The sequence below is a fragment of the Hesperophylax consimilis genome, chromosome 8, assembly GCF_061612785.1.
Source record: "Hesperophylax consimilis isolate HC1 chromosome 8, BYU_Hcon_1.0, whole genome shotgun sequence".
NCBI classification, from domain to species: Eukaryota; Metazoa; Arthropoda; class Insecta; order Trichoptera; family Limnephilidae; genus Hesperophylax; species Hesperophylax consimilis.
The window spans coordinates 23667631-23694264 of NC_142843.1; the positions used below are offsets into that span (position 1 = coordinate 23667631).

Genomic DNA, 26634 nt, shown 5'->3' on the forward strand with positions numbered 1-26634 from the left:
TCTGTGTTACGATCTTACCATTAACACAGCTGATCAATAAATAATATTGTGACGTGACTTAACGACCACCGCTAAAGAGTATCTTCTATGTTACGATCTTACCATTAACACAGCTGGTCGATAAAGAAATGTTCAACTTATATGTAGATGAGCGATCATTCATTGACAATAATATGCTACGTTTACTGCTGACAAATCATCATATGTACATTCATTTCGGTTTTGAAGAAATCCATCAGTGAGTAATTCTGGTTCAATGAACTATACATCTCGGATTTGCATAGAAATTAATTGTCATTTTCAAATTTCAAATATTCGTTTGCAGAATTCAGGCAAGCGGTAAAGCACCCAATCCAAATCTCACTCATTTTCCAGAGATTACAATTTCTTCTTGAAATATACACATAATAACACGTTTAATTACTATCACATTATTTTAGATACGTATAAACTACTTACATATTTTATATTACACATTTACCAAATATTTAATATAATTATTTTTGTTTTTTCAATGCAATGTACTTACTACAACACATAGTACGTGTACCTAACATATTATTAGTTACTTATAAATAACTACAATAATGTACTGTTCACTTCTCTTACGACCACAAACTAATGCTTCTATGAAAGAGTAGTATTCAAATCTCATAATGTGTACAAATCCAATGTAAATACTATTCTATATATACTTACCTTATTTTTAGATAAAAATAAAATAAAATTAAAAATACTGTAATACTTTTCGCGGGTTTGCGATACTTATTATTATAGTGCATATGACTAAAACTTACACATCAACTGTCATTATTGTATTATCGAAGAAAGCAAACGCTTTGTGGCTTGACGAATATACCTCAACATAAAGTGGTTTAAAACTAAGGACGGGTTGTTTCGGAGAATTTGAAAAATTCATCACATTTCAACGTTCATTTTCGGGATCTGTGAAAGTCCTATTCAAGTTCTGATATTATATCATTATAGACTAGTTGCTTGACAACACTGAAATAAAAACAAAACTTGAAAAAATCCTTCAGAGAACCCGGAAATCAACATTGAAATTTGATGAATTGTTCAAATCCTCCGAAACAACCCGTCCTAAGTGTTTGTTTCATTTTGTCATTATTGTGTTAAGTTGTTACAAGAGATAAATCAGAAAATCGTTATTTTAGAGATTAACCATATACGTAATCATTTTCCGTATTAGAATTATATTTTTTTAATTATTATGTTTTTGTTGATATTTTCGTACGGAGGGTGTAAATTTTTTTAATTGGAGATAATATAGGAATGTTATTCAACCCCATGTGTTAAGGAAAATTGGGCAGGGAACCATAAAGCAAGAGAAGGACTACCCCTGAAGGTTTACCTCCTACAACAATATCTCGTGCGGCTTTTACATGCGGCATTATTTTTTCACCCACAAAACTAAATGCCATTTAATCCGAGGAGTTTTATGGGAAAAAGATGACTGGGCAATTTATCAAGGGAAAATTTTCACAGTGAGCATCGCATTTTTTGAAAATATATTGCGTCTTATGTTACGCCACCAGGCGACGTCCTTTGGAGGAATTTTGGGACAAATAATAATATGTCCGCGTTTAGGTGAAATATTGTGTTACGGGGCTTCAAAAAATATCAAAGACTCTATAAAATCAGCCCTAAAGGTTTGTACAAAACGATTCCGCTAAATCAAATACATTAACACTATGTATATTGGTCAAATATGTTTAGAGAAAGTGTCAAATATAATTAACTCGTACTATTGAACTGATTAGAGAGCAAATCTGTTGAGTTGTTCCAGGCTGCAAGCTGCAGGGTATAAATTACTCGCATTATAACCAACTAGAAGAAGAGGTCACCAGAAGTAGAATAGAATAAGAAAAAAATAGCTAATTTCAATAAGGAAATCAAAAATAAATTAATAAAATATTTTTGTGCCTTTTTCTTAGTATTAAATTACTGAAGTGAAATCATTATCCCATTTCGCAAAGTTTTAGGAATGAGAAAAAGGGGCAGTTTTGAGTAGTATTTGAGTTTAAAAGCACAACGGATTGCGAAAATACTTATCAAAGTTCATTGATCACTTCAGTCGCGGAGACGGGCCTTATGTTTCATTCTAATTTCGTTTGTCGGGGCAGCGAGCACGTTCGCGAAGCTCGTTTATCCCAAATTTCTATTAGTAGCCTAAATATTATTGAATTTCCACTTTGCCGCCTTTTACCATCTCCTTCCTTCTATCCTGCTAACTTTTTTTACTTTCACTTTCCTTTTATTGCCAGTTTTTGCCGATACGCGTTAGAAATAATTCCTTTGTTCGAGATTAGACGAGGTTGCCAGGACAGGGTTCTGACTGCAAAAAGTTCTGAAATATTGATGGTATCTAATCCGTGTGGATCTCCCTGTAAATTTGGCTTGCTAGTTATTCAGTAATTAGAATTCAAAGTTCTTTTGAATTTTTTACGAAGGACGAAGAAAATCTGTGCTTTCGATAAAGAAAAAGATGATACAAACAGGGATCTCTCTTCTCCAAATCAATTAAAAGGATATTCACTTCTTGGAATGTCGTGGTTTTATGACTAAAACGAGCGAGAAGAAAATAACTTTAGATAGACATTTCACAGACGTTGACATTATGACAGTGGGTAAACAAATACCAAGGATGCAGTTGCCTACCTGAAAAAGCGTCGTGGAGGATTTTCTTGACTTTAATAATAGTGGAAAAATTGAATAGGCCGCATTATCAGCTCACACTATTGACTCGCTTATTGCCGGTGTTTATACCACGCAGCAAGTGGTTTTGATGGAAATTCGTAATGTTTTTTTTTAAATATCTGGCTATTAAATATGTTACCTATTAACAATTTTCATGAGATATTACATTTTTTTACATTAACCCCACATAGAAGGCCCTGAGGAAAATATTTTCCCTCAGGGCCTACACTATCTCATGCTGTAGGAGGAAGGAAACACAGAGTCTTTTTAATAAAGTACAAAAACCAATTACTTCAAAACGATGTGTCACTGTTTCTGTAAATATTCTAGTCAGAAAGGCCTACACTGAGAAAAATGAGTAATACTGATTTATCTAAAATCTCTTTAATCGTCATCCTGTTAAAAATAGGAATGTAAGTCGCTTCCTGATAAAGTGTAAATTCGTAATAATATCTGAATACATGTTCGTCCACCTGCGTTGGTCTTAATAATATATCAGGACGAGATGCAAAAATGTTAGAACTTGTATGAACGTGTTCGGACTACGTGAGAAAACTTGTTTAGGATACCTATGAATTCATTCGTTAATAGCCCATACTCCCGTTATTAACAGGAATACAAATAATTTTAATAAATTAGCAATATTTTTTTATCGGTAAAAGTTTTGTCCGTGTAAGGTCCAAATCTAGAGCGATACAAGTAACATGCATTAATACAATAAATGCACTGGTAACATTAGCGAATACGACCGAAAGAGGTTAGGCAGCCAGTTAGGTTATATTTAAGCCGCGATATTCCGCCCTGTTAAGTCCGTTGTCCGTTGTCCATTGTCCGCAAGCGTGTGATCAGCCTTGGGGAACCGCTAGATTTATTAGCAGTTCAGCGGGGCAGCGATGGCTATCACATTTCATTTCAAGCTAATCAACATTAAAAATACATTAAGACTAAGTCCACCCGATCCGCCCAGAACTAACGACAAGCTGAATGTGTTTTGAAACTGCCCCGGCATCGCGGCATCCAGGAAGGGAAAATCGCTTTGCAAGGGCAAACCTTCTTTGGATTACCAGTCAAGTGGGATGTCAGAAAAACTATGTCATGCTTTGACGGCAATGTGAAATTTTCATTTAATTTGATTGTATTTGCATACGTCAAATAAACAATGGCACTATGGAAAAGGATTAATTAATAAATTTCACTTTAATTTTGGTACACGTGGACAGTATGTACACGGGGCAATAAATCTCTATGTAACTAGCCATTTCACTTTACTATTGGAGAATTTAGTAAAGTGAATAACATGTGTGCATTCAAAAAATGATTAAATAAAAGAAGTTAGCTCTATGTTTTTTTATGAATAAGTTTGTATATTGGAACACGCAATGATGCAATCAAACTCAGGGTTAATAAATATAGCCTTTCGTTTTTAATTGTTCAGAAAAAAAACTCGACTCCAAGATTTTCAATGAAATATAAGATATAATTAGAGTGATGGTGTGCCTACAATTAATTGAGGATTTAAACGAAAATCTACCTTATATAATATTTGCGGCATTGAGATTTTATATAAAAACAGAAGAAGAAAGATATTAGGCTTCCCACAAATGAACCCTCATTCCGGTTTCAAATGGTCATTATCAATCACAAAAGCTCTCTGTCATTCACAGTGATAGCAATTCTTTTCAACTTGTTTCAACGCCGCAAACATCTGTGCTTTTTTTAAATGAAAAATTCTTCCGCAAAGTTTTTAATTAATAATTACCTTCTCTTGAATTCCAACCTAAATTACTTCTCGTTTTCTTTTTACAATTCTTAAAACATTACAATCATTAATATTTGCGTTGAAATTACATTACTACACCTTTCAAAGTACCAGCTTTGTCTTGGTGTAAAATGGTTCCATTATTTATATTTTTAATTCCAGCGTACTAACAATTTATAGTCTCACCCAACAAGTTTCACGCCATTATAAAAATGTCAATTGTTTTGAATACTTAATATTGCGGTTTCAGAAGTGAGAAACGGTAATAGTTAAAACGGTAATCTTAAAATTTCTCTGAAGAAAAAATAGGAATGTGATAACTGTCCTTATTTACATCTTCAGGATGAAATTCTCGTTCTCAGTACATAACTTATAATTAAAACAATTATAACTAATAAGACATCGTATTTAGCTATTAAATTTTATTAGTACGGGCAATTGCGCAACGTTATCTAGATCAAAATCTTAATAAACTATCTAAAATACTGACAGCGAGTAGTCATTTCATTCCCTTTACTGACATTGTCAAACTACCGCATTGTAGTTAATCGACATTTACTGCTAAAATACTGACAGCGAGTAGTCATTTCATTCCCTTTACTGTACTGACATTGTCAAACTACCGCATTGTAGTTAATCGACATTTACTGCTAAAATACTGACAGCGAGTAGTCATTTCATTCCCTTTACTGTACTGACATTGTCAAACTACCGCATTGTAGTTAATCGACATCTACTGCTAAAATACTGACAGCGAGTAGTCATTTCATTCCCTTTACTGACATTGTCAAACTACCGCATTGTAGTTAATCGACATCTACTGCTAAATTTGAATACCAACTTCTTAAATACCTGTAATTTCCCTCGACTAGTAACAAGTAGAATATACCTGGGAAGTAACTAGTGGTTAATTGTTTGACTCCCGACAACTCGCTCGGAGGTGATATAAACCCTGGCCTCTGAATTCAGAAAAGGAAACTTTTCCCTCTCCCGCTTTATAAGGACTGCATAATGAATGAACGGTAATTATTCTTACGTCCCCTCCACTCTCTGTCCGCTTTTATTTTCTCCTTAAACTCCCCCCGCCCTCGGACTCTGTTAGTTTTTATTGCGCCTTCGGTGATTCGAGTATGCAAAACGCGGAGCGCTCGCTTTTATTGTGGATTTGCGAGCGTTTACTTTTACGCAGTAAAAAGGCTATAATATTCCTCGCCCTGTAGAAAAGTGCCTCGGTGCGTCATTCCGTTCTGTGATGTTAATGACACGATTCCCGATACATATTGCGTCCATTCAGAGAACTAACAATATATTATTTGAATGGGGGCATTTTCGCTGCTATTGTGGCTCAAATTGAAATAGAATACTCGCGCCGAGTGATTTAACATTTTATTTAACTGTAATTTGTTGTTTGTTTTACAGATGGTTACCAGGACAAAGAAAATCTTCGTAGGGGGGCTGTCGGCGCCCACGACGCTGGAAGACGTCAAGAACTACTTCGAGCAGTTCGGCCCGGTAAGTTCACAATTCTCTTCGCATTGTTTATGCTTTTATGCCTCTGTTCCGTTACCTTACGGTGTTATTGTTACAGGTGATTATGCTTTAATGCCTCTGTTCCTTTAGCTTACGGTGTTATTGTAAAGGTGATTAAACAAACGAAACATTATCTGAGCCTCACATACCTTGTTTTTTATTTAAATTTCATCACTAAATTTTTCACTGTTTCTTTCCATAATAAATAAATTAAGATTCTTTCTTACGAAAATCTTTCAAAGAATTGCTTCTAATATAATTGAATACCATAATTGAATACCAAAGTATTTTTCTTAACAAATAATCAAATTGTGCTTTCGATAAAAAAAGTTATTTATTTGAGAGAATAACAGTTGTATCGGGTATAAAGAACAAAAATGTAAAAGTCGATTTTTTCTCAAATTGGTTCCCCGTTCATGCTCAGAAATAGATAAGTAGAGTAGGTAAACCGTTACAGAGAATAGTAAGCAATGTGAAAGCTTAATTACAAAGTTTCCCGATAAAGGTTTTTTTGCCAATCTCGAGTGTTGCGCAGATGGAGATACTAACACATACTGGGGAAGAAAATCCCCAATAAAAGCCCTAATCTTCCATAATTATTATGGCGGTCTCGCGTCCGTCCCTTTTCAGTTTTTTTTTTATTTTCCCAGTATCGGTTTTATTTTCAGAACTTTTTGATTTGTTCTCCATTGTCTCGGTTTATAATAAAGATGAACCTTCCCGTCAATAATTTCAGCGGGTACGAGGATTTCTTGGCATACTTTTATTTTATTTTTCTCCAACCCCCATGTTAATCCCTTATTTGGAATTTTAAATATTAAATAAAAGACGTATACTTATTGAAGTAGCATACTTCACTTACAGAAGAGAATATTACAAAAGTTTTACTAAGAAATGTAAGCAACCTTCCTGGAATTATTCGAGCTCAATGTTTAATCTTGAGAAAAATATATTTTATGACCATTCTTTTTAACAGTACCTACCTAATGAGTTTTATTTCAGTTAAATTTTATTCAGGAAGTGAATGTCCACGCAAAACTTGTTGATTTACTTTTGAAATTTAACTCTAAATTAAATAAATATTTTTCTTTTAGAAAGTTACAAATATTTTCTTACTTTTGCTTTACTAACGATGAACATGTTGGAATCTTTTCTATGAAAAAACAACTCGCTCTGTTCTCAAGTTAAGCACTTTAATAAAAAGAGTGTATTTTGGCACGTCTATTCCCAGTAATTTCCCGTGGCCCGTGGACTGGTAATGGGCAGATTAGGGTTCCAGGGCCGGCGCGCGGTAACTGTCCGGCCAGAAAATTTCGTTTCAATTTGCCAGCTTTAAAAATAGTTAGGTGTGCTCGGGGGCATTAATAATTTTAATCGCCGAAAACTCCGGCGGCGGCTTACGTGCAAATTAAATCCTTCTTTATTGCCCACTGGTTAATTCTGAGAAATGGCTCCACATGTTCATAATGTACGCGATGGTTAAACGAAACTGTTGCCCGCACTAATCGGCCGGGCTCCGTAAGAAAAGCTTGTTAATGCGAACCTGGCCAAGTTCATTGCTTTCATTCATACTAATTAAATATAAGGTTTATTGAAATGGTGTACGCGGTTAATTTTTTTCGTATTTATTATAGTAAAATAAATTCTTCACTTTCTAACTAACTACATAAATAAGCTTTATTTTATTAATACACGTAACAATAATAAATTTACACAGTATATATACACAATACTGGTTGTAACTATAATATCTGCATTCCTCACTACAATACGCACTACAAATATGGGATAAATTCTCTTAACTATATTGCCTACGCACTCTATAACTCTCTTCCATATTTGTATAAAAACAGCCGGTATATAAAAAAAATCAAAGTAATGCTTTAAAAGAATATTTTTTAAGTACATAAAAGATCAAAAATACGAAATTCTTGTCGTGTTGTGTTTTGTCTTATTTATTTTCTCTCCTTTGCAATCCTGCATAATCTATTTTTTCTAATGTATTAGTGGATAAGTAACTTTTTTTAAATTCCTACCTTGGCTTTGTGCTTATGCGTATATTCCTGTTGTTTCGTTTTCTTTGTTTTTTCTTGCCGGATGCCACTGACCGGACGTTACTTAACACATAACGTTATTCTAAATGCCCATTTGGCAATATAATTGTTTAAACTTGTTTGTATATTTTTGAAAGATATGAACAAAACACTAAATTATTCCTCAAAGTATAGCCCTTTTTATCTGCAATTTATTTTCTTTTACAATCCTTTAGGAACATTTCGTTTCCCCTTCTCTCCATTACCGACCGTAATGCCCTACTTTTCTTTTCAAATGTTACCAATGCCAATATCATATCTTAAATGTTTTGGAACTCAATGTTTTCATAGAAATATCGGTACATTCCATTATTGGAAGATCTTTCCATTTTGGGCAACGCAAAGTATTTGAACATGTGCCTATTAAAGATCTCGTTTGTGTCAGTTTATTTCCTTTTGAATTAATTTAGAGGTGATGTTGTCACAATAATTTGTAATACAGATTCTCAAAAATTATTATATTAAGATTTATTACATAACTTATGAAATACCTGTTTTCTAATTGATTTTTAGAAAACAAAACAAAATACTTTTAATTTTTTTTCAAATATCATAAAAATGCTACAACTTTAATCACTTCAGGTTAAAATACCAAATAATTTTCATTTTAAACGAAACTTGATATATCCTTTATTTATTTATTTGTGCCCAAGGAATATTATTATGTAATAATGTAATAAACATGGCATTTTTACCCAGAAAAATTTACCAAACCAGTTGCTTAAACTTATGATTTTTTTTAAATAAAATAACAAACTTTGTTTACACCAGTATTTAATAAAAATTATCAACATTTGACAAGTATGCCAAAAATTAATACGCATTAAAATAGACAAAAAAGTACCTACTAATTTGCGCCAACTAAGGAAAACATTCAGGCTGCGAAGTTACAAAGTCAGCTAGTACGCGATGAGGATCTTAATTCTTCACTAAATATAAGCAACGAACAAGATATCGCTCTTTCCCCCGTCAACCGAAACTAAACTTGTGCCGAACGAGTCGTGGAGAAAGAGATACGTCCGCCACCACTAAACGGGCACGGAGACTAACATTTCGTCCGATAATCTTGACAAAGTGTCTCCAGTCTCTACGTCCTAGACTTGCCTCATTATCGCTTCGCTGATTCCCCGATTTAAATGCAGATTTGCGAAATAGCCCCGCAAGTGGAGAAGTGAAGTACAGTCGGCACTCGAAGACAGCGGCAGAAATCCGCGCGGTTACAGCTTCCTACAATCCTCTCCGGCGTGAATAATTTAACTCGGGTTATAGAGGCATGATTCCAAACTTTGCTGGATTGAAACAAAACAGTGAGTTATCGCTAAACAATTGGCGGGGTATCGTCGATGTGAAGGGAAACTCGGTGGTTAGAAGTTTTGCCATATTTGAGGAATAAAGTCTGGCGCGCGGTACTGACACGTGTTGTGTGCAGGTCGAGATGAGACGTTGCTGTTCTACTAGTTACTTGTCCGCTTTCTGTACTCATATTATTTGTAAATTCCAAAGATTAAGTATATTCTGAAATAATTTATTTATGAACTGGCAATTATTTATCTGAGGTTAACAAAAACTTATGTTTTATCGCCGATTTAATTTCAACCCTCGAAGGATAAAATATTACAAATAATAAAAGGAAAATTTTTGATTACTGATGTTTATTTTTAAATTAACTGTTGGGTATTTGAGAAAATATTATTCATTTATTTATTAGCGCCCTTTTAGGGGCTTTTACGTATTAAGGCGATGCACTATGTCGTGTAATATTTTAAATCGAGCCGCTATCAATAATACACCTTACGTAGATGGCGATAAGGCTTAAATTCCCGCTTCACACCATCCACCTGTTTTGATTTATGCAAGAAAAAAACATGGCCAAAAAGTTCCTTTTATTTTATTTTGTGGATGTTCAGGCATAAATATTTAATTTTTTTCCGATCATTTTATAAATAACTTAATTTTCCACATTATACAATAAAACCATAACAGAAAATGGTTCGTAAGTAATAGATTTTGAACTTTAAAGCAGTTTTCATAGGCCTTTATACTATTTTTTCTGGGCTTATAAAAAGACTTATCTAAAAAATACGCGTTCATTTCAAAGGCCAAGATGTATTCTACTCGCAGTATTTAATTAAAGCATCTGAAGCATTTCTAGGCGACCAAATTTTCAAACCAAAAACACATGATTTTAAATGACTACGTAGTGCATCGCCTTAAGAGTAAAAATAATACAGTATTTATTATAATAATAGAACTGCCTCAGTAACAATCTTTTGTATATGATGAATGATAAATTGAAAATGTCTCAAAAACACCAAAATAAATCCCGATTTCTAGTCTTACGTGGTGGAATCTTTTCGCATGCCATTTTGGAATATTATTGAGAATTTTAAATAGAAATACCAAGTCAGTGAAAATTGTATATTATACAGATTTTCACACACATCCTGTCATTGACATAACAAATAGTACTTTGTATTTCATGAACTAGTTCTAACTAAAGATGTTATTTTTTTATTTTAAGGAACATTACAACTCACAACGAAAAAAACTAAAAATTGTTCACAATGATTATTTCCACCTTGACTTAAACATGGAATTCAGATTACCATACATAGAGGGCAAGGCAACCTGCGAGAAGAGACCTCTGCGCCGGAACTAAGCGAACCTCTAAACATGTACGGCGGTATTTTATGCCTCGCGAAACCGTTTTCTGGTTCCCACATGTTTTTCCTACTGAGAAAAAACGAGAACACGGAAGAAAGTGAGATGACGCTAACGAGGCACCTCGCGAGTAACAGAGATGACATTCATCCATTAAAATTTCACGGGTCATGGAAGACTGACAGATTAAAGGAATCATAGGTTGCGCGGAAGGATTGAGCCCCCTCCCCGCACCGGGTATTCCCTACAGCCACTACCACTCGCTTCCCTGCCCGCGCCACCGTCAAGGGATTTGCCAAATTGTGCTCAAAATTATGGTTTTGCAAAACGGCGCTTCCTGCAAAGCTATCCATATTTTTCCCGCCACAATAATTGTGGTGCTTCTTTTTGCCGCTGCTTGGCGCTAGTGGCGGCAAGCAGTTCCACGGAAATATGTCTGCCGCAAAGAATTAAAAGTAGATTAATCAACTTAACTTGATTGAGATTAAGCTTTCAAAAACCCCGAACTTGGTATTTTAACAAAACTAATATATTTACTACAATGTTTCATTATTCACCACCTGGACATGAAATGAAATCCGATAAAAAAAAACGTTTCCACGACTTAAAAATGTAAATATATTTTTCAATATCAATCCAATAGTCTGCTTATGAATGTTCGCAGTTAGGTATGTAATTATCATGTGAATATGTTAAACGTATTGGTTCTCTACTGACAAGGCGATTTCGTTTTATTTTGTAACAGAAACATATATATTTGAGCGCAGACCAGGAGCCATTTGCCACGATAGCGCTCCCTCTTCCGCTAGCCCAAAGTTATACGAGAAAAGCATCGTTTTGTTATCGGCTAAGGAATGTGTGTTTGGAAGATGGTGGAAGGTTGCTAGAATACAAATCGAGGAAAGTATTAAAGGGAGCGTGGCGTGGGGGATGTGGGGACAGGGTACAGTGGCGTGCGTGCTGGTCCGCCATAACTCAAATAATTAGTAGAACAATCATGTGAATACATAATGTCTGCTAGCATTAAAGTAAATAACCGTCAAGTTACTTACAGCCGGCACACATACAGCGCCGCCCTTTCATGTCCGCGTATCGATCAAATATTCTTTTTGGCGACTTCCTCGCGTGGCGCGGCTTCCCGGCTCTCTTATTTTATGTAAATAAGAACTTATTTTTTCTACGGTTTTTATGGGGCACTTTCGAAAAAGTTCATTTTTAACCGTTATAAAAGGCACACGCAAATGCACCTCGTAAATCGGGCCTTGTACGGGCGAATGGTTTTCACTTACCCATCCACCGTTGCATGCTCAGATTTTTCAACCCTGTTTGCGGAAGTAAACGTTTAAAAAATTATGAAAACTTTGTTTTCTACATTCAATGTGCCGTTTTAAAATCATGTTGATACAATCCGTAATATATTCTTAGAGTCATTTGCGACCTAATGACGACGTTTTGAATGTTGTAGATGAATTAATACAGCAATCGCCAGTGCCCACTCGATCAAGGAATCACGTAGTGCCCCATAAGAAAATAATAATTTCAGTGAAATTCACTCGGCCGCGGCCGTTTCGCATTCACCAATAACGATCCGTAAAAAATAACCGCATCATAAAGGCCGCCATAAATACATTGTATCAGGTTGCCGTATGGCGATGATTTTTGACCCACCACAATTCCCCATCACTTTAATGACCTTCTCTAATGACGCAGAGGTCCCAGAAGGTTTTATGGCCCCTATAAAGTGTCGGATTAGTTCCTTCTCACCAGTGAGGTATTCGGATTAGAAAGTCCTGAACTCGTTCGTCAGTTTTCTAATCGGTGTAAAACTTACGATAATTTACTTGTAAAACTACCAAACTTAAACTGTAGATATTAATAAATAATGTAGAAAACTTGAAATAAAAATATAAAATAAATAATATTATTATATTTTACAATTACTTATTCGCACAGTTCGGCTCTGTCTTCCACCCTACCTTTCTAGAGGTCTATTTCCTTTCTTGGCACTTAAATATTCGTCAGGCAGTGAAAACTCTTCGTGAAAGGTAATCAATACCCAGACGAATATGAAACACACCTGTCTGAGAGCTTTACTGTTGAGATGTTTCTGTTATTAGGAATATAATTGTTTTTATGATTCAAAGAACCTTTCAAACCAAAAGATTTTCGTTTTTAACCAATTTCATAAAACACGGTTTCTGAAATTCTAAACTTATTTTCATGAAAAAATTGCTGCTTTAAACACCACCACCCACACACACATTTAGACGTTCACTATCCAGTTAAAGTAACTAAATTTACTTAGAAATTTAAGGTACTTAAGTTAAAATGTAAAAAAATATATATAGTACATTTTCTATAATATAACCAATGTATACGACTTCCATGATTCGGTCATGAGCCTAGTAGAGTAGTTGAGAGAATACAAATAAATGGTTATATGTCAAACGAATTTAAATAATAATCAAAAAAATATTCCAGTGGCAAAAAATGATTTTGAACATCCCTTTGCACAATAAATTAACAAATTTAAAAGATGTTACACCAAAATATTCGAAATTAATGATCCATAAAGTTAAACCCTTGGCCTCGTGAGGGTTAATAAATTCGAAATATAAAATGCCCTGGAACAATCTGGCCCGGATTACTAGAAAGGGAAAAGGGCATTAGTTTAACGCCGTGGCATACTTTAATTATAAGTTGAAGCCTGACTTTGAGCGATTTAACAAGCGTGTTGTCACCCACGTGTGCCGTAAACCCTAAGTGCCTGGAAAACAAGGTCAACTCGGCAAGCGGACACTAAATTACGCAATCGAGTAGAAAATGATCTAAACTTTAATTAAATTGCATATTTGTACAAGTTAAAAATACGGCCTTAAAATTACTAGCTTACCCCCACAGCTAAACTATGGAACAGCGAGTGAAATCGCTTTGGGATTTATTCTGAAATAACTATACCTCTACATGGGAAGCTTCAACTTTTTCACCCCTCATTTTTCGGCCGACATCGGAATTAAAAACATTTTTACTCAGCTCCTAACTGTTTCTGTTTACCTAATTGCGCCGTGTAGGGCCTTAACGACCGTGTACGTGGACATTGTTATATGTAAAATGAACGTTTGAAGTAAATGGAACATGCTCTTTTTATCTTTCCCGCGTTTAAACTTTTAAGATTACTTCAATTTGGCTTCCAATTTTGCAGCGCTTCTTTTTATGCATTACACGTAGTATTAAGCACGCTATCATGTCTAAATATCTAATGGAGCTATAAAAACATATTAAAAAACATGTTAAATAAACAAACTGGAAGAGGGTAGCAACAAATATTTTTGTTCTAACTCGAATTTGAAGATAATTGATATCCGCAAGACTTTAGAAAGAAAATCCTGGCAGAATTGCAGAATTGAACTGCAATATGGATAGCAATGGTAAATAACTACGATAAGTCATATCACAATAGCAGTAATATTTTGCTGGTAATCCAACCTCCGACAAGAGGGGGAACTAGAAGAAGATAATTACCATTTTACAAGTGTATTCAACCTTGTAGCGTTTTAAATAAGGACAGCTAATTTTTGTATTTTTTTTTAATTATGTTTCATCGATTCTTTTTCGTATAGATGTGTGCATGATAATTTATTTTTTAATAGTGTCAGTTTGGTTCATTAATACTAGGGGCCAATTGTTTCACAAAATTTTAATAATTTATCAAATTCAAGTTCTGGTAAAGTTCTGTTCAAGTTATGTTATTATATCACAATTGGCCAGTTTTTTTTCATAACTGAACTCGAATAGAGTTTTCAGAAAACTTGAATTTTAACTTTGAAATTTGATGAATTATTCTAATTTTATGAAACACAAACAACCCTATCCCAAGTAATCCCTATTCAAAGAAATTAAATTAAAATAACCAATTTTTTAAATGCCATTGTTTTAATAAAAAAATATCAACGTGTTTCAAAGGTAAGTACATAAGTATAAACAAATAAGTACTAATTATAAAAAATATAATTAAATTAAATTAATAACATTTTTATAAAATAATATAACAAAACTTTTACAAACTATAAACACAGAATAAAACTTTAATTAAAATTTCGTCATTTTGGAATATGAATGTCTAGCTTTCTGACAAACGGAATAAAGCAACTCACTCATAAATAAACAGTATTTTTCCTTTTGCATACGTTGGAGTTAACACATCTCTCCGTGGAAACAGTAAAGTAATACGAGTCTTCCATATTAAGTCAAGGTACGTGACGCGACCCTGAGCAAATCTGTAGAGATCCCTTTCTGGTAGAACAATAAAGCGCCCGCACCGGCCGGGGATGGGAATTTGAAAGGGTTGAAGTACTGCCTGTGCGTAGTAGGCAGTGTAGCAGCAGTGTAGGCCGTTTCTTCTCACGGTGTGTGTTACAACTACTGAAATACTGTGCATTACCGTGCAACCCTTCACATTACTATATTAGTATCCACGTTTATTGCGTTTATTTTATGGATGCTTACTAAAAGCAATTCTTGGTATCGTGTCGTTAGTTTGATATTATATTGGTACTGATTATTTCATAGTGTTTAATTAAATATAATTTTCTTTCATAAATTTTTATTTAATTTCTCAATAAATTACAGCGTTGATAAATAAAATTTTACATTTGTTGCTATTTCATGAACATGCATAATTTACTTAAAAAAATATACCGTGTTTACACCCATTACAGGAGTGGAAGATAATATAAGTATCACCCTTTTAAGAAACCACAATGCAAAATTAAATCAATTCTTTATACATTTTTATTTATCTTTTGATGTGCTACCGGAAAATTTTGAATAACTCACATGGTTTTTTTTAAATTGTAACGTCTTTCCCGATAATGTGGTTATTTATTTACCATACGTGATTTTTCCCAAATAGCCGGTTATATTCAAAGAAATTTTATTTTAAACGTATCCTTGAAGACACGCTGGCGTTTAAGAGGTTAATTCCAATAGCAAAGTTGCCAACCTTCCTTCCACTCGAGATCGTATTCCCACTGGCTCTATTTTAAAATTTTAAAACTTATTTGTTATGTCTCGCATATCTGCATAAACGAGAGAGTCATTATTCTAGTCAGTTCTAGTTCTGTTTAAAATATAAAAGTGTCCCTTTTTAAATAGGGTATTCTCGTTGCCGCTCAGTGGCAGTAGGCAGTAGGTAGTGTCCTTGTGCCCGGCTTTGCCCGGCGCGGACCGGCCGCCACCGCCCCTGCCCTAATGCCCACGGTCCGCGCGTGACCGCCATGACAAGTCCTCCCAACTTTCATCAGTTCCCCGTGATAAACTTTACGTTCGAGAATGATAGAGTCATAAATTAATTATATCAACGAGCTTTTTCTCCTGCGGCGCAAAAATAAATCATCCTCGAGCCGACCTGATGAGGCCGCGTACACTTTTGATAATCAAAGAAGTTTCGAGGCGAACCATTTAAAAATCTGAAAAATGCTGACGAATTTCAGATCTTTCGGCAACCGTAAACGTGGAACAATTTACTTCCATGGACTAAAAATTTTAAATTTTTGCAAACGAATTCATCTTCTTTTTTATTCATTTAGCATATCATGATTATTTATAAAATTGACTATTTGATTGTTCATTAATGGTTATTTTTAGGACGTTTGCGTTATTTATTTATACCTGAAAAAGGCTTTTTTATACAAGTGAAACACGAAGTATTTATTTAATGATACATTAGTTTAATTATTGTACAAGTGTCTTAAACAATGTTTCTATTATCAAACGAAGTTAATAATCAATAACATAACATTATAGACAGGCAAATTCCTGAGGCTCGAGCTTATAATTTTTGACATTGTCAAATAAATAGTAATATTGCGCTTAAGTTTATTTCGGATATGGTATAAATTTTGCGTAGCAAGTTTTCCGTATCTGAATAATAATACAGTCTTGAAATAGTGTTCGTAATTAATTAAATTAGGCCTTAAAGGAATTTACCGCGAAGCTTTTACTGTGTTAAGAGCAAGGAGAGATAGACTTTAGTTGCGAGTCTTGCTCGCCCCACACCACCCTCCTAGGATGGTTAACATGTGGTCGACTTAACACCTGATGAGTGGGCTTGGGGGCTGTCTTCCCGGCTTCCCTTTCTCCTCACTTCAATTATTTTCAACTCCACTATCATAACCACCATTTCTACTTCTCAGAATTCATGCACTTATTTTCAAAGATTCTCGGAGTTATAATAAATAAATAAGTATCATAAAATAGTAAAATCTCTCGTAAATTTAGAAGTTAAAACAAAAATCGCCTTTTGTATTTTGTGCTTACTGCGATACATTAAATACATTAAGATTTATTTAGAACGAAAGCATAAAACCAAAGTGTTCAATTTCTATTAAGCTATATATAAAAGCAATCAATACCATAGGTACTTACAGAGTAGTAAAAAGTTTCTTTGAAAATATATAATGGATTTAATAATACTGCCATCAAGAGTATTACAATTGAAAGGTCCTTTAACAAATAACTGCAAGATAATTTCATCGAATACACATATTCGCCTCGCGATGACCAATGTGTAATCTTTTAAAAGACATACGTTTGCAGAGATCATATAAAAAAATAAAGCTGCAACATCGAGTTTCGTATTATCTTGTTTTATGAGATTACTTTTTCCCGATTGTAAACAGAAAAGAGGCATGTAAGAGGTTTCCCGGTTCTGAAGCAAACGGTTCTTATATTGTTAGTTCAGACTGTTTAAGTGTATTATGTTTTCGATGTCCCGGCCTGTGTTTGAAGGGGTAGCTGGTGGGATGGTAGTGGGGTGGTAGTGAGTGGTGAGGAAGGTTCCGGGGGTCGGGGGTTGAGATTCGGGTTGAGAGACGGCACCAATCCCCGTGGCGCAATTCGTCAATCTATTTTTTTTGTATTTTACCCTAAGGATTCGCATTCGTGTCTTAAAAGTGACTGGTATAAAATATTGTCGGGGATGACTTATAAGGGAAATACTTTTGCGTTCTATATTTTGCATAAATGATTTATTAGGGGTGAGGTCTAGTCGAATAAAATCGTTTGAAGTTTCCCGGAAATTTTTATCCTTTATGTCAGTTTAATTGATTATTCTCCTTTATCGTTTTTTATTCAAATTTCTTTGAAATCTAGAAATATCAAGATATCCACAATTTATACTGTTTTATGTTAAAGAGAAGGTATTTTCATGTTTCCAGCATATTTCTATTGTTGCGTTTGTCTTAAATCCCCTCATAAATATCATTTTTATTAAATTATTTGCAAAAATTGAATAAAAATATAACATTTAATTGACATAAAATTATTTAAACATATTATTTATCAATAGATTCTTGTTATAAGCATAAATGCTTGCAGTTCAAATGGGTTGATTAGATTCTAGTGAAATAATATAGTAATTAACCTTCTGATCCTAGGAAAGCTCTTAGTTCGGAAATGGTGACAGTTGAAGTAAAAGAATAAGGGAAATTTACGTAGGACTAATATTATCAAGTTTACGCAAGCGATAAAAACCCTTTCGCAGAAATCAAAATGAGGTTTTTTTCTTTATGCTTGTACTTGGAACCGTTTATTTGACAAGCATTTATAACAAAAGTTCAACTCCAGCACTCCAGTTACGGAATGTTCGCCGGCGCTGCTACCAACTTCCCCGGGAAATTTTCTCCAGATCTTAAATTATTATTTCCCGAAGTTGGTAACGAAATATCACGTGTTTTAAATGGGTTAAACTTAAAACATAAATCTTTCATTCGGCAGCTGCTACAGCGTGTGTTCGTTTCCCATCAACAATCATACGTTTTCCCGACACGGAATTATCTAAAACTGTTATTCTCCAACGCTGCTTTGCTTAAAACCTCATTTTTGCATAATATGTGTTATAGTGTAAATTTTTAAGTAACCTAATAATTAATAGGTTTTTTGATATACACTATGACGTAGCATCATATACATATTATAATATCATAGATTCATACTTAACACACACTTTAATAGATTATTATGTTTGAATGTATGTAATTATTGCTAGTGTGATTATTAAAAGTCAAAGCTAACATGATTTGACTGATCTAAAAATATTGGGTTGATCTAAAAAGTGCATCAATTTTATTTTCGATGTCTTTCTCTTATGGAACAAAACGCTTTACCTCCTTTGGTCAGTGAGTTGTTTCTCGTACGGTACGGGGTGGGCCCAGTGGGCGAGAAGCAGGTACCCGGAGATGTGAGTGATTCTTCTCTGGTTTTCCGTATTTTCGAGGAAAGTTCTCTCAGTTCGGTGGGGCGGGATCGCCGCTTCATGATCTATTGCTGCCGGCGGACCTCGCCTTTTTCTCTCAATTCCTTTTATTTGCCATAATTCAGCCGCCTTCCATACCTTTTTAAGGCTTAATGATAATGTTATCCGTTGCCTTTTGATATTTGAAAGAAATTTATGGATTTAATCCGATTGGTTTTTATGGAAAAAAAAGAGATTTATATATTAAATATTAAAATTTCAATGACGGATAGTTTTTAGAAACGTTTTATTAATATTGCCTTTCTCTCATTTGTAATTTGAACCCTTTGATTAGTAATCTGATACCCAAGAGCACAAATTAAAGGTGACAATAGAATCAAGCATATTTTACTGAACATGTAATAATGTCTATGTGATTATAACATTCATACTTTTGTACGATTATAAATAATTGAATTATGTTTATGTTTCTATTTTTTGATATTGAATGATGATCATAATCATTTTCACATCACGATCATTGTTAGATACGCTTGTGCTACTGTCATAAAATGTATTTCGATGTTATTACTAGAACAAACACAAAACAATTTAGCTAAGTATTCATTATGCTTTTCTGCAATTTTTTGCTTATAAACACAAAAACCGCGCTTTTAATCCACGTTTATGTTTCATAAATCAAATAATTGTACAAAAAGACCAAACAGGCATGGGGCGGCCGAAGCGGGGGACCAGTCATATCATGCCCGAATGTTCCTAAATGTGTAATCGTTCCGCATATTCCACAATTAATTCATCTTTAGTTTGTGCGTGATTTCGCTTGAAAACATGTTTAAACGCATAACAAAACGGTCTCACGAATATTTTATTTTGTGATTCATTATCGAACATAGATATCAGAATATATCACAACATCGTGGCATTAAAATTTCCCCGTAATAACTAGACGTCCATTTGGAATTGGATCGTATATCACTGATGTCACATTTGCAAATGGCCGATAATCCTCGTTGATGCCTCACTACTAAATAATATAACGGGCCTCTGAGGCAGCAAGCTAAATATTGGATTTTTTTTACTCTGAGTGAAACTGGAATTCATTTGATGTGCGGTCGCAGTGGTACATGAATGTAGCTACGGCAATAGACTTTTTGCCATTTTTATTGCTGTCCTCTAATTCAAAATGTCCATTTGCACCTGTCCGCCAGAAAAACTTATTACAGCATTCAAATACAATTCTACATACCTCCTACCTATCACACTGCAATTGAACATGTACATTTTGATCTCCTTTTTATGCTGGGACCAAGTAACATTTGACATCAAATTTGAAACGATTTTTTTATTTATTTTTTTTATTTAGGAAACAAACAGTCATTTATATATTAAGCATAAATAGCAATTATTTACAATATTAGACCAATAAATTTCCATTAATTTTAGTCGTTGATTCAATATTTGCACCTATACAATATATTTATAAATGACAAAAAAATATAAAGAATAAACATTATAAGTAATTACAAAATGTTATAAAAACAATTAAAGAGTTGAATATATAGAGTTGAGTTGAGTTGAATAAGAGAATTAGTGGTAATACAGTTTTCGCATGGTTATAATAAAAATAAGAAAATAAACAAAGATGATAGGATTATTTCACAAAATAAAAAATTAAGTTATAAGTTTAGTAAGTTGCATTTTATATGTTTTCAAGTTACACTTGAAAATGTCTACATCTCGTAAGAATTGTGAGTTTTACAGATATATTATAAAATAACTGTTTTTTAACGTCATACCGATATACTTATTTTGGGGGATTACTTTGATTTACCTGTTTTTTCAGAAAATTCTATAAAAATGCTCCAAAAACATTTAATTTCGAGTTTGGCGTCAATATGATAGTGTTCATTCATACCTCTCTGATCACCGTCCAGGCCTTGTGCATTTTTCCCTGTGTGCGATAGCCGAAGATAAAAATTGAAGGAAACGGCCGTCAATTTCCTTTGAAAGGTCCCGCCGTTATCTCCGCTACGCACGCTTTCTTTAGTAGCTCAACACAAAAGAACCCCGCATGAACTTTGTAATAATAATCCTTTTAAAACTGATCAGTCATTTAATGAGGAAAAAGGTCAATAAAACTTTCGTAACCAAGAACTTTTCTTTTCTGTTTTTTAATTATTTTTTATAAACCACACTCGATATATGTTTTAAATCAGATTACTAAATTAAGTATGTTCCTCCGTATATTCCAATTATCTACAATTTTTTGTTTGTTTTATCCAGTGGTTTTAAATATGCACAACGTGTCCTTTCCAGTACTCCTTGGAAAATACTGGTTCATCCTGAAGATCTATTCTGATAACTTAAGATTTTCGTATTGATTTTCACTTTACGGGAAATTGAAAGATAAAGGATGGCGGAATTTCGGGAAGTGTGGAAGGCCAGATATAATATTTCGATTCGAAATTACCAAATCCCCAACTTCAATCTGAGATCACGCCGTAAAATACTTTTTTTTCATTTAGATTCCCGTCATGCCTGATCCTTGAGTTTTGACACCGATTCGCTCACACGGCATACGTTTCTCTGTCCTTACGTATTACCACTTTTTTACGAATCACTTTGCTTCGTACGTGATCTTTTGTCATCGAACGTCGCAGTGTGAGTATTACAGTAGAGCGTTCAAGTTACTTGGCATACGTTTGTAGAAGTCAACAAGGGAGTAGGTGAACATAAACAGTTTTTAAATCCGATAATGGGGTTTCAATGTTAAACGATACCCTCGAATTGAAGAGAAATATATGTTAATTCATGAACTTGTCAACCAAATCGCAAGGGGTTGAGGCATTCTAATATTTAGAACAAATTGCTTTCTTCGCCTAAAACGATTTAAAAATATTTCTCTTCCGCGCGGTAAGAATTCTTTATTTTTCTGGTAGGTAGTTTATTATCCTTTTCAAATAAATCCAACGCATTTTATGTATTGATTTTTTTTGGCTCGTCAGCAAATTGTCTTACGCAAGCGGTGGATTATTAACGTAGTATTTTGAAATAAATTTTACCCTACATTTCCTAGCGATCCATATCACCTCGAGGCAACTCCAACTGAGCATACAATCGACAGGGCTGGAGCAAATTTCCACGCGCGGCTAACATGCGTAGTCACGGTTGTAAATGTAACAAAAAGTTGAATTGGTAAGTTAGAAGTGGAAGGCCGCCCTTGGGAGCCGTTATCCCTCGCCCCCGCCCCCGCCCCCACGACACCAGCCTCCGCCCTCTTTCCACGGATAGAACGAACTGGCCTCTACGGACCTAACCGTATCGAATCGGTATCAATACCGGAATGTAGCGTTTCTGACTTGTGATTCTTTTGTTACACCTGAATCAAGAATGAAGTGGGTTATTCTTTGAATTAAGTGAAGTGTATTTCTATTTTCCATCTACTTTTCAAATTTCGTAAATCGGTTCTGTAAAACAACATTACTTTCTACTTAATAATATATCACATGTTTACTTATAACTACAAAGCTTTACGACATTTGATCGATTTTTAAGGCGATCGGTTCACAAATATAAATATTTAAGGCAACGTTTTCTATAAAATTGAACAGAATTTCCAGCGTCCGTCGTCTGGTCCTACGCGGTTAAGGAAGCTCGGTATGATGATACGCATTTAGAGTTTAACGCCCCCCGCCTGGCGTTGCTTTTTACGAATGTTTGCGGAATGCGGAGAATCGCATTGGTTTTCCTCGTACCAGCCCGGATTCCTTCTTCCGAATCTCAGAAATGATTATATTACTACTTCCCCAGCATTCGAATATAATATATACATTCTCCCACATCCGACACGCAAAGTTGTAATTACGGCTACCTTTTAATGTTCCATATCATGGAAAAGTAAAAAGGAAACATTAATGTACGAAATTGTATATTATTATATTCGTGAAAATTCATTGTTACTTATTTCCTTATTCCTTTCAAAAAAATAAATATTACCTGCCCAACGGCCCATGTTGCAGAAGTGGGTATAGGGTGTTTTTATTTTCACTTGAGGCTTTTTCGGGAAAAATAGAAAAAACCGTGTCCGATATTTTATTCGTACACTTTCTTCAGTAACCGCTGTTGCCTCAATATTACTTACAGCCCCTGACATGAAAAAGCTTCGAGTTTCGGTACATGAAACAAAGTCTGCGGAAGTCAGCCTGGGGGACACTTGCGACAAATAACAAACATCGGAAAGGCTTCGCAGAACTAGTTTTTCTGCAATGCTTAATTTTATTTCAAATCATTTATTTTTCCCTTTAACATGGTAATATTTACAGTATTACTTGGAAAATATTGTGAGTGTAAGATTGGCATGGGGATATAAATACTATGAATGAACATTTTCGCCGATCACCTCAATATTATATCTGGTTTAAATGTGTATTTTTTTTAAATTATGGCATGTGTTGTTACATAATAGTTCAAGTGGCTAAATATCTTTTCCTTTGGAATGATTAATTTATGAAATACAATTAAATTATTTCCATTTCAAGATTCAATTGGAACAACTTCATTAACTTATTTAAAAGTCGTGTCTATAAAAAAATTTAAAACTAACGTTTATGTTTGTTTTTAATTCCAGATTGAGGACGCTATGCTCATGTTTGATAAACAAACCAACCGACACAGAGGTAAGTTATTTGATATTATCTTCTCCTGTTCATCCCCTTTTCTCCAACTGTGGTATCTATGTCCCAAACGGATATTGTCTTTGGTAAATAAGGACAATCTCCAGGGTATCATTCAATGCATCAATAAATAATTTGCGTGATTCTTCATTTTCGTTTTTCACAATAAACATGCTAGTAAAAGTAAAATCATTACCATGAATAGGATTGAATATTTCTTCGCCGTAATAGAGATTTAATCACTCGGTGGTTATTTATCGAATTCGCATTATCGTGTTATCGTCTTGTTTATGCTCCATCAAGCGATATCAAGATGGCCTGGAATGACGCCGGAAAGGGCAGCGTTTCAGGTAGGGGATGGGAGGTGGGACGGCCGAAGGAAATGACGTCTCCTCGTCCGCCATCTTTATCAACATCATAAATGTCACCCATCAATTACTCGGGCACTTTCTGCTCTCCGGCGCACGCACAGCCCGGGCCCGGCACGGGGCGCGCCACCGAACTGACACTGACGGCTGAAGGAAGATAAAAACAACATCGTTCGGAAGCCGCTACACAGACACACTAATCGCATTTGGCGATAAATCCGGCCGCTAAACTACTAAATACATAAACACTTTAGTTCACCGGCATTCATCATATTAAAGTTATCCGGATGTTTTAGGTATAATACCAAAAACAAAAAATCATCATAAATGTTTCAACATTGATCCTTTGCACCTATACTTTCCCACTCTACCACAAACTTTATGGAAGTGGGTTTCAGAGAGTGAAAAAAATTTGCGATACATCTCCCGATACATTTGCATACAGCAATGTGCGACCCATAAACCGACTTCAAATATTCATAGACCATCTTAGTTCGCGAATCCGATTCAATTCATTTTATTACTCCAGCCGACGAATTGTAAATTGTTCACGTTCCAACATGGCCTCTTGATTCTTTTATCCTAGAGGAACGCGAATATTAGCAATCGAGATTTGAATTTAGTCAATGCAGCCGCCTCTAATCGTCGCTTTGAGACTCCGTCTGATTTTAAGTCGACCAAAAAACCATCTCTGCCATATTTACACATCCCCCTTTTTTATTGACTCCCCTTTCCGCTTTGCTCCCCGCGATTTCCTCCCCATTCCTCCCCCGTCCCTTCCGCCCCTAAGACGGCGACGAGCGAGCGCGAAAGAAACTAGAATTTTGATGGATAAACTTTGGCACTTGCCTTAATGCCGTAATGATGTAAACACTTTCGCAAATTTCAGCCGAGGCTTTTCCCGCCTATGATAACTCTCTATATGAATTATTAATATATCGCTTTTTTCAAATAAAACTGTTAATACACTTTTGGTTTACCTGCTAAATTGCTAAAGTTCTTGAATTAATCATCGTGGGGTTTTTTCAAAGCTGACCACCATAGAAGTATTTGATAAAATTATAGCACTATTTCATTTGGTGGAATAATTTAAAGAAGTACCACTAATACTTCAAACTACGAATCTTTAAATAAGGAAAACTGAGCCTTTCGAAATTTTTACAGAAGGTTGTGCATCGGAGATTTTTCTTGCTATTTTTATTTCCTACCTATCGCTGTCGGGAAACTTACTAGCCTAGACTTCAGTTAGGAGCCGCCAATCTGTTATCGTTACCGGTTCGCCGTAATATCGCCTGGAGATATGCAAATCATTTCTAGATTTCACAAATGAACGCTTCTAACGCTTTGTACAATTCACCACCACATCTCCATACATTTCAGCGGGAAGATATTCGGCGAATTCGTAGTACGTTGAATCATTGGATTATTATTTAAATACTAACCTCAAAACTAGCCGAAAGATGAATACTGTTTTAGTAATGCAAATGTCAGCATTAGCCATTTTTACATTTTCTGGATTTCAGTCTTGCACTTACGTTCCTAATGCGTGCAGACAAGTGCATCGGAACCTTATTTCATTCAAACGGTTATGACCGAAACTTTAGTCGTCCAAACTTGGGAAAAGATGAAAATCTTGGAATCGTGGTCGTTATTGCCGGTTCGAAGAGTGTTCCGCCATATTGCATTATCCTCATTCTACGTCCAAATAGTTTGGAAAAAAAAATAAAATTTTATATTTTTATTTTAAATATAATTGTAAAAGTTTTAACTTTTTTAAATTGTTAAAACTAATAAAAAATTTCCTATACATATGTAATAAGAGTAGCATCATAATAATATAACTTTTTTTTCAAGAAGAAAAACATTTTCCATGCAAGTTCTACCCTGAATTCCAAGACATTTTCCTTGCTAGTCCTTCCCTGAATTCCAATATATTTTTCTTGCAAGTTCTACCCTGAATTCCAAAACATTTTTCTTGCTTGTCCTACCCTGAATTCCAAAACATTTTTCTTGCAAATTCTACCCTGAATTCCAAAACATTTTCTATGCTAGTCCTACCCTGAATTCCAAATCATTTTCTATGCAAGTTCTACCCTGAATTCAAAAACATTTTCATTGCTAGTTCTACCCTGAATTCCAAAACATTTTCCATGCTAGTTCTACCCTGAATTCCAAAAATTTCATTCTAATTTAACGAGTAAATATTTTTTATACGAGTAATAAAACCCGCCAGAAATCATTCCCTGTGACAAGCGGAACATATGTAGGGTCGTATCTGGTGGAGCCATTACAGCCACATCTCCTCGCGTTAAAGATACCTCCCTCACCGCGCACAAAGGGGGTAGAACAAAAAATACATTTGCATGCAAATAACGTTTCAATATAGAACACATAAGAGCTCCGTGACGTCTTACTTATTCACAACTTTATAAATATTAAATGTCTCATTCCAATATTCGCAAAGTTCCTCTTATCGCCTTAATGTCTGAATGGCCTGGTGCATACGTTCCACACACTAGTCACCCCGTTCCTCACTTTGCGGCCTACCCATCAAAATGTCCCTTTTATTTCTTGACTG

The 26634-nt window shown here is 34.7% G+C and overlaps 1 protein-coding gene across 8 annotated transcripts in view; it reads left to right on the forward strand.

The window, feature by feature from the left end:
* The window catches only part of Rbp6 (RNA-binding protein 6), a 648561-nt gene that overhangs the window by 506537 nt on the left and 115390 nt on the right, over positions 1–26634 (forward strand). For all 8 annotated transcript variants that reach the window (XM_089635054.1, XM_089635053.1, XM_089635056.1 and 5 more), the window contains 2 exons: positions 5897–5989; positions 23643–23691. In XM_089635054.1, coding sequence (XP_089491180.1) covers positions 5897–5989; positions 23643–23691 — 142 coding nt within the window. The remainder of the gene's footprint in view (positions 1–5896; positions 5990–23642; positions 23692–26634) is intronic.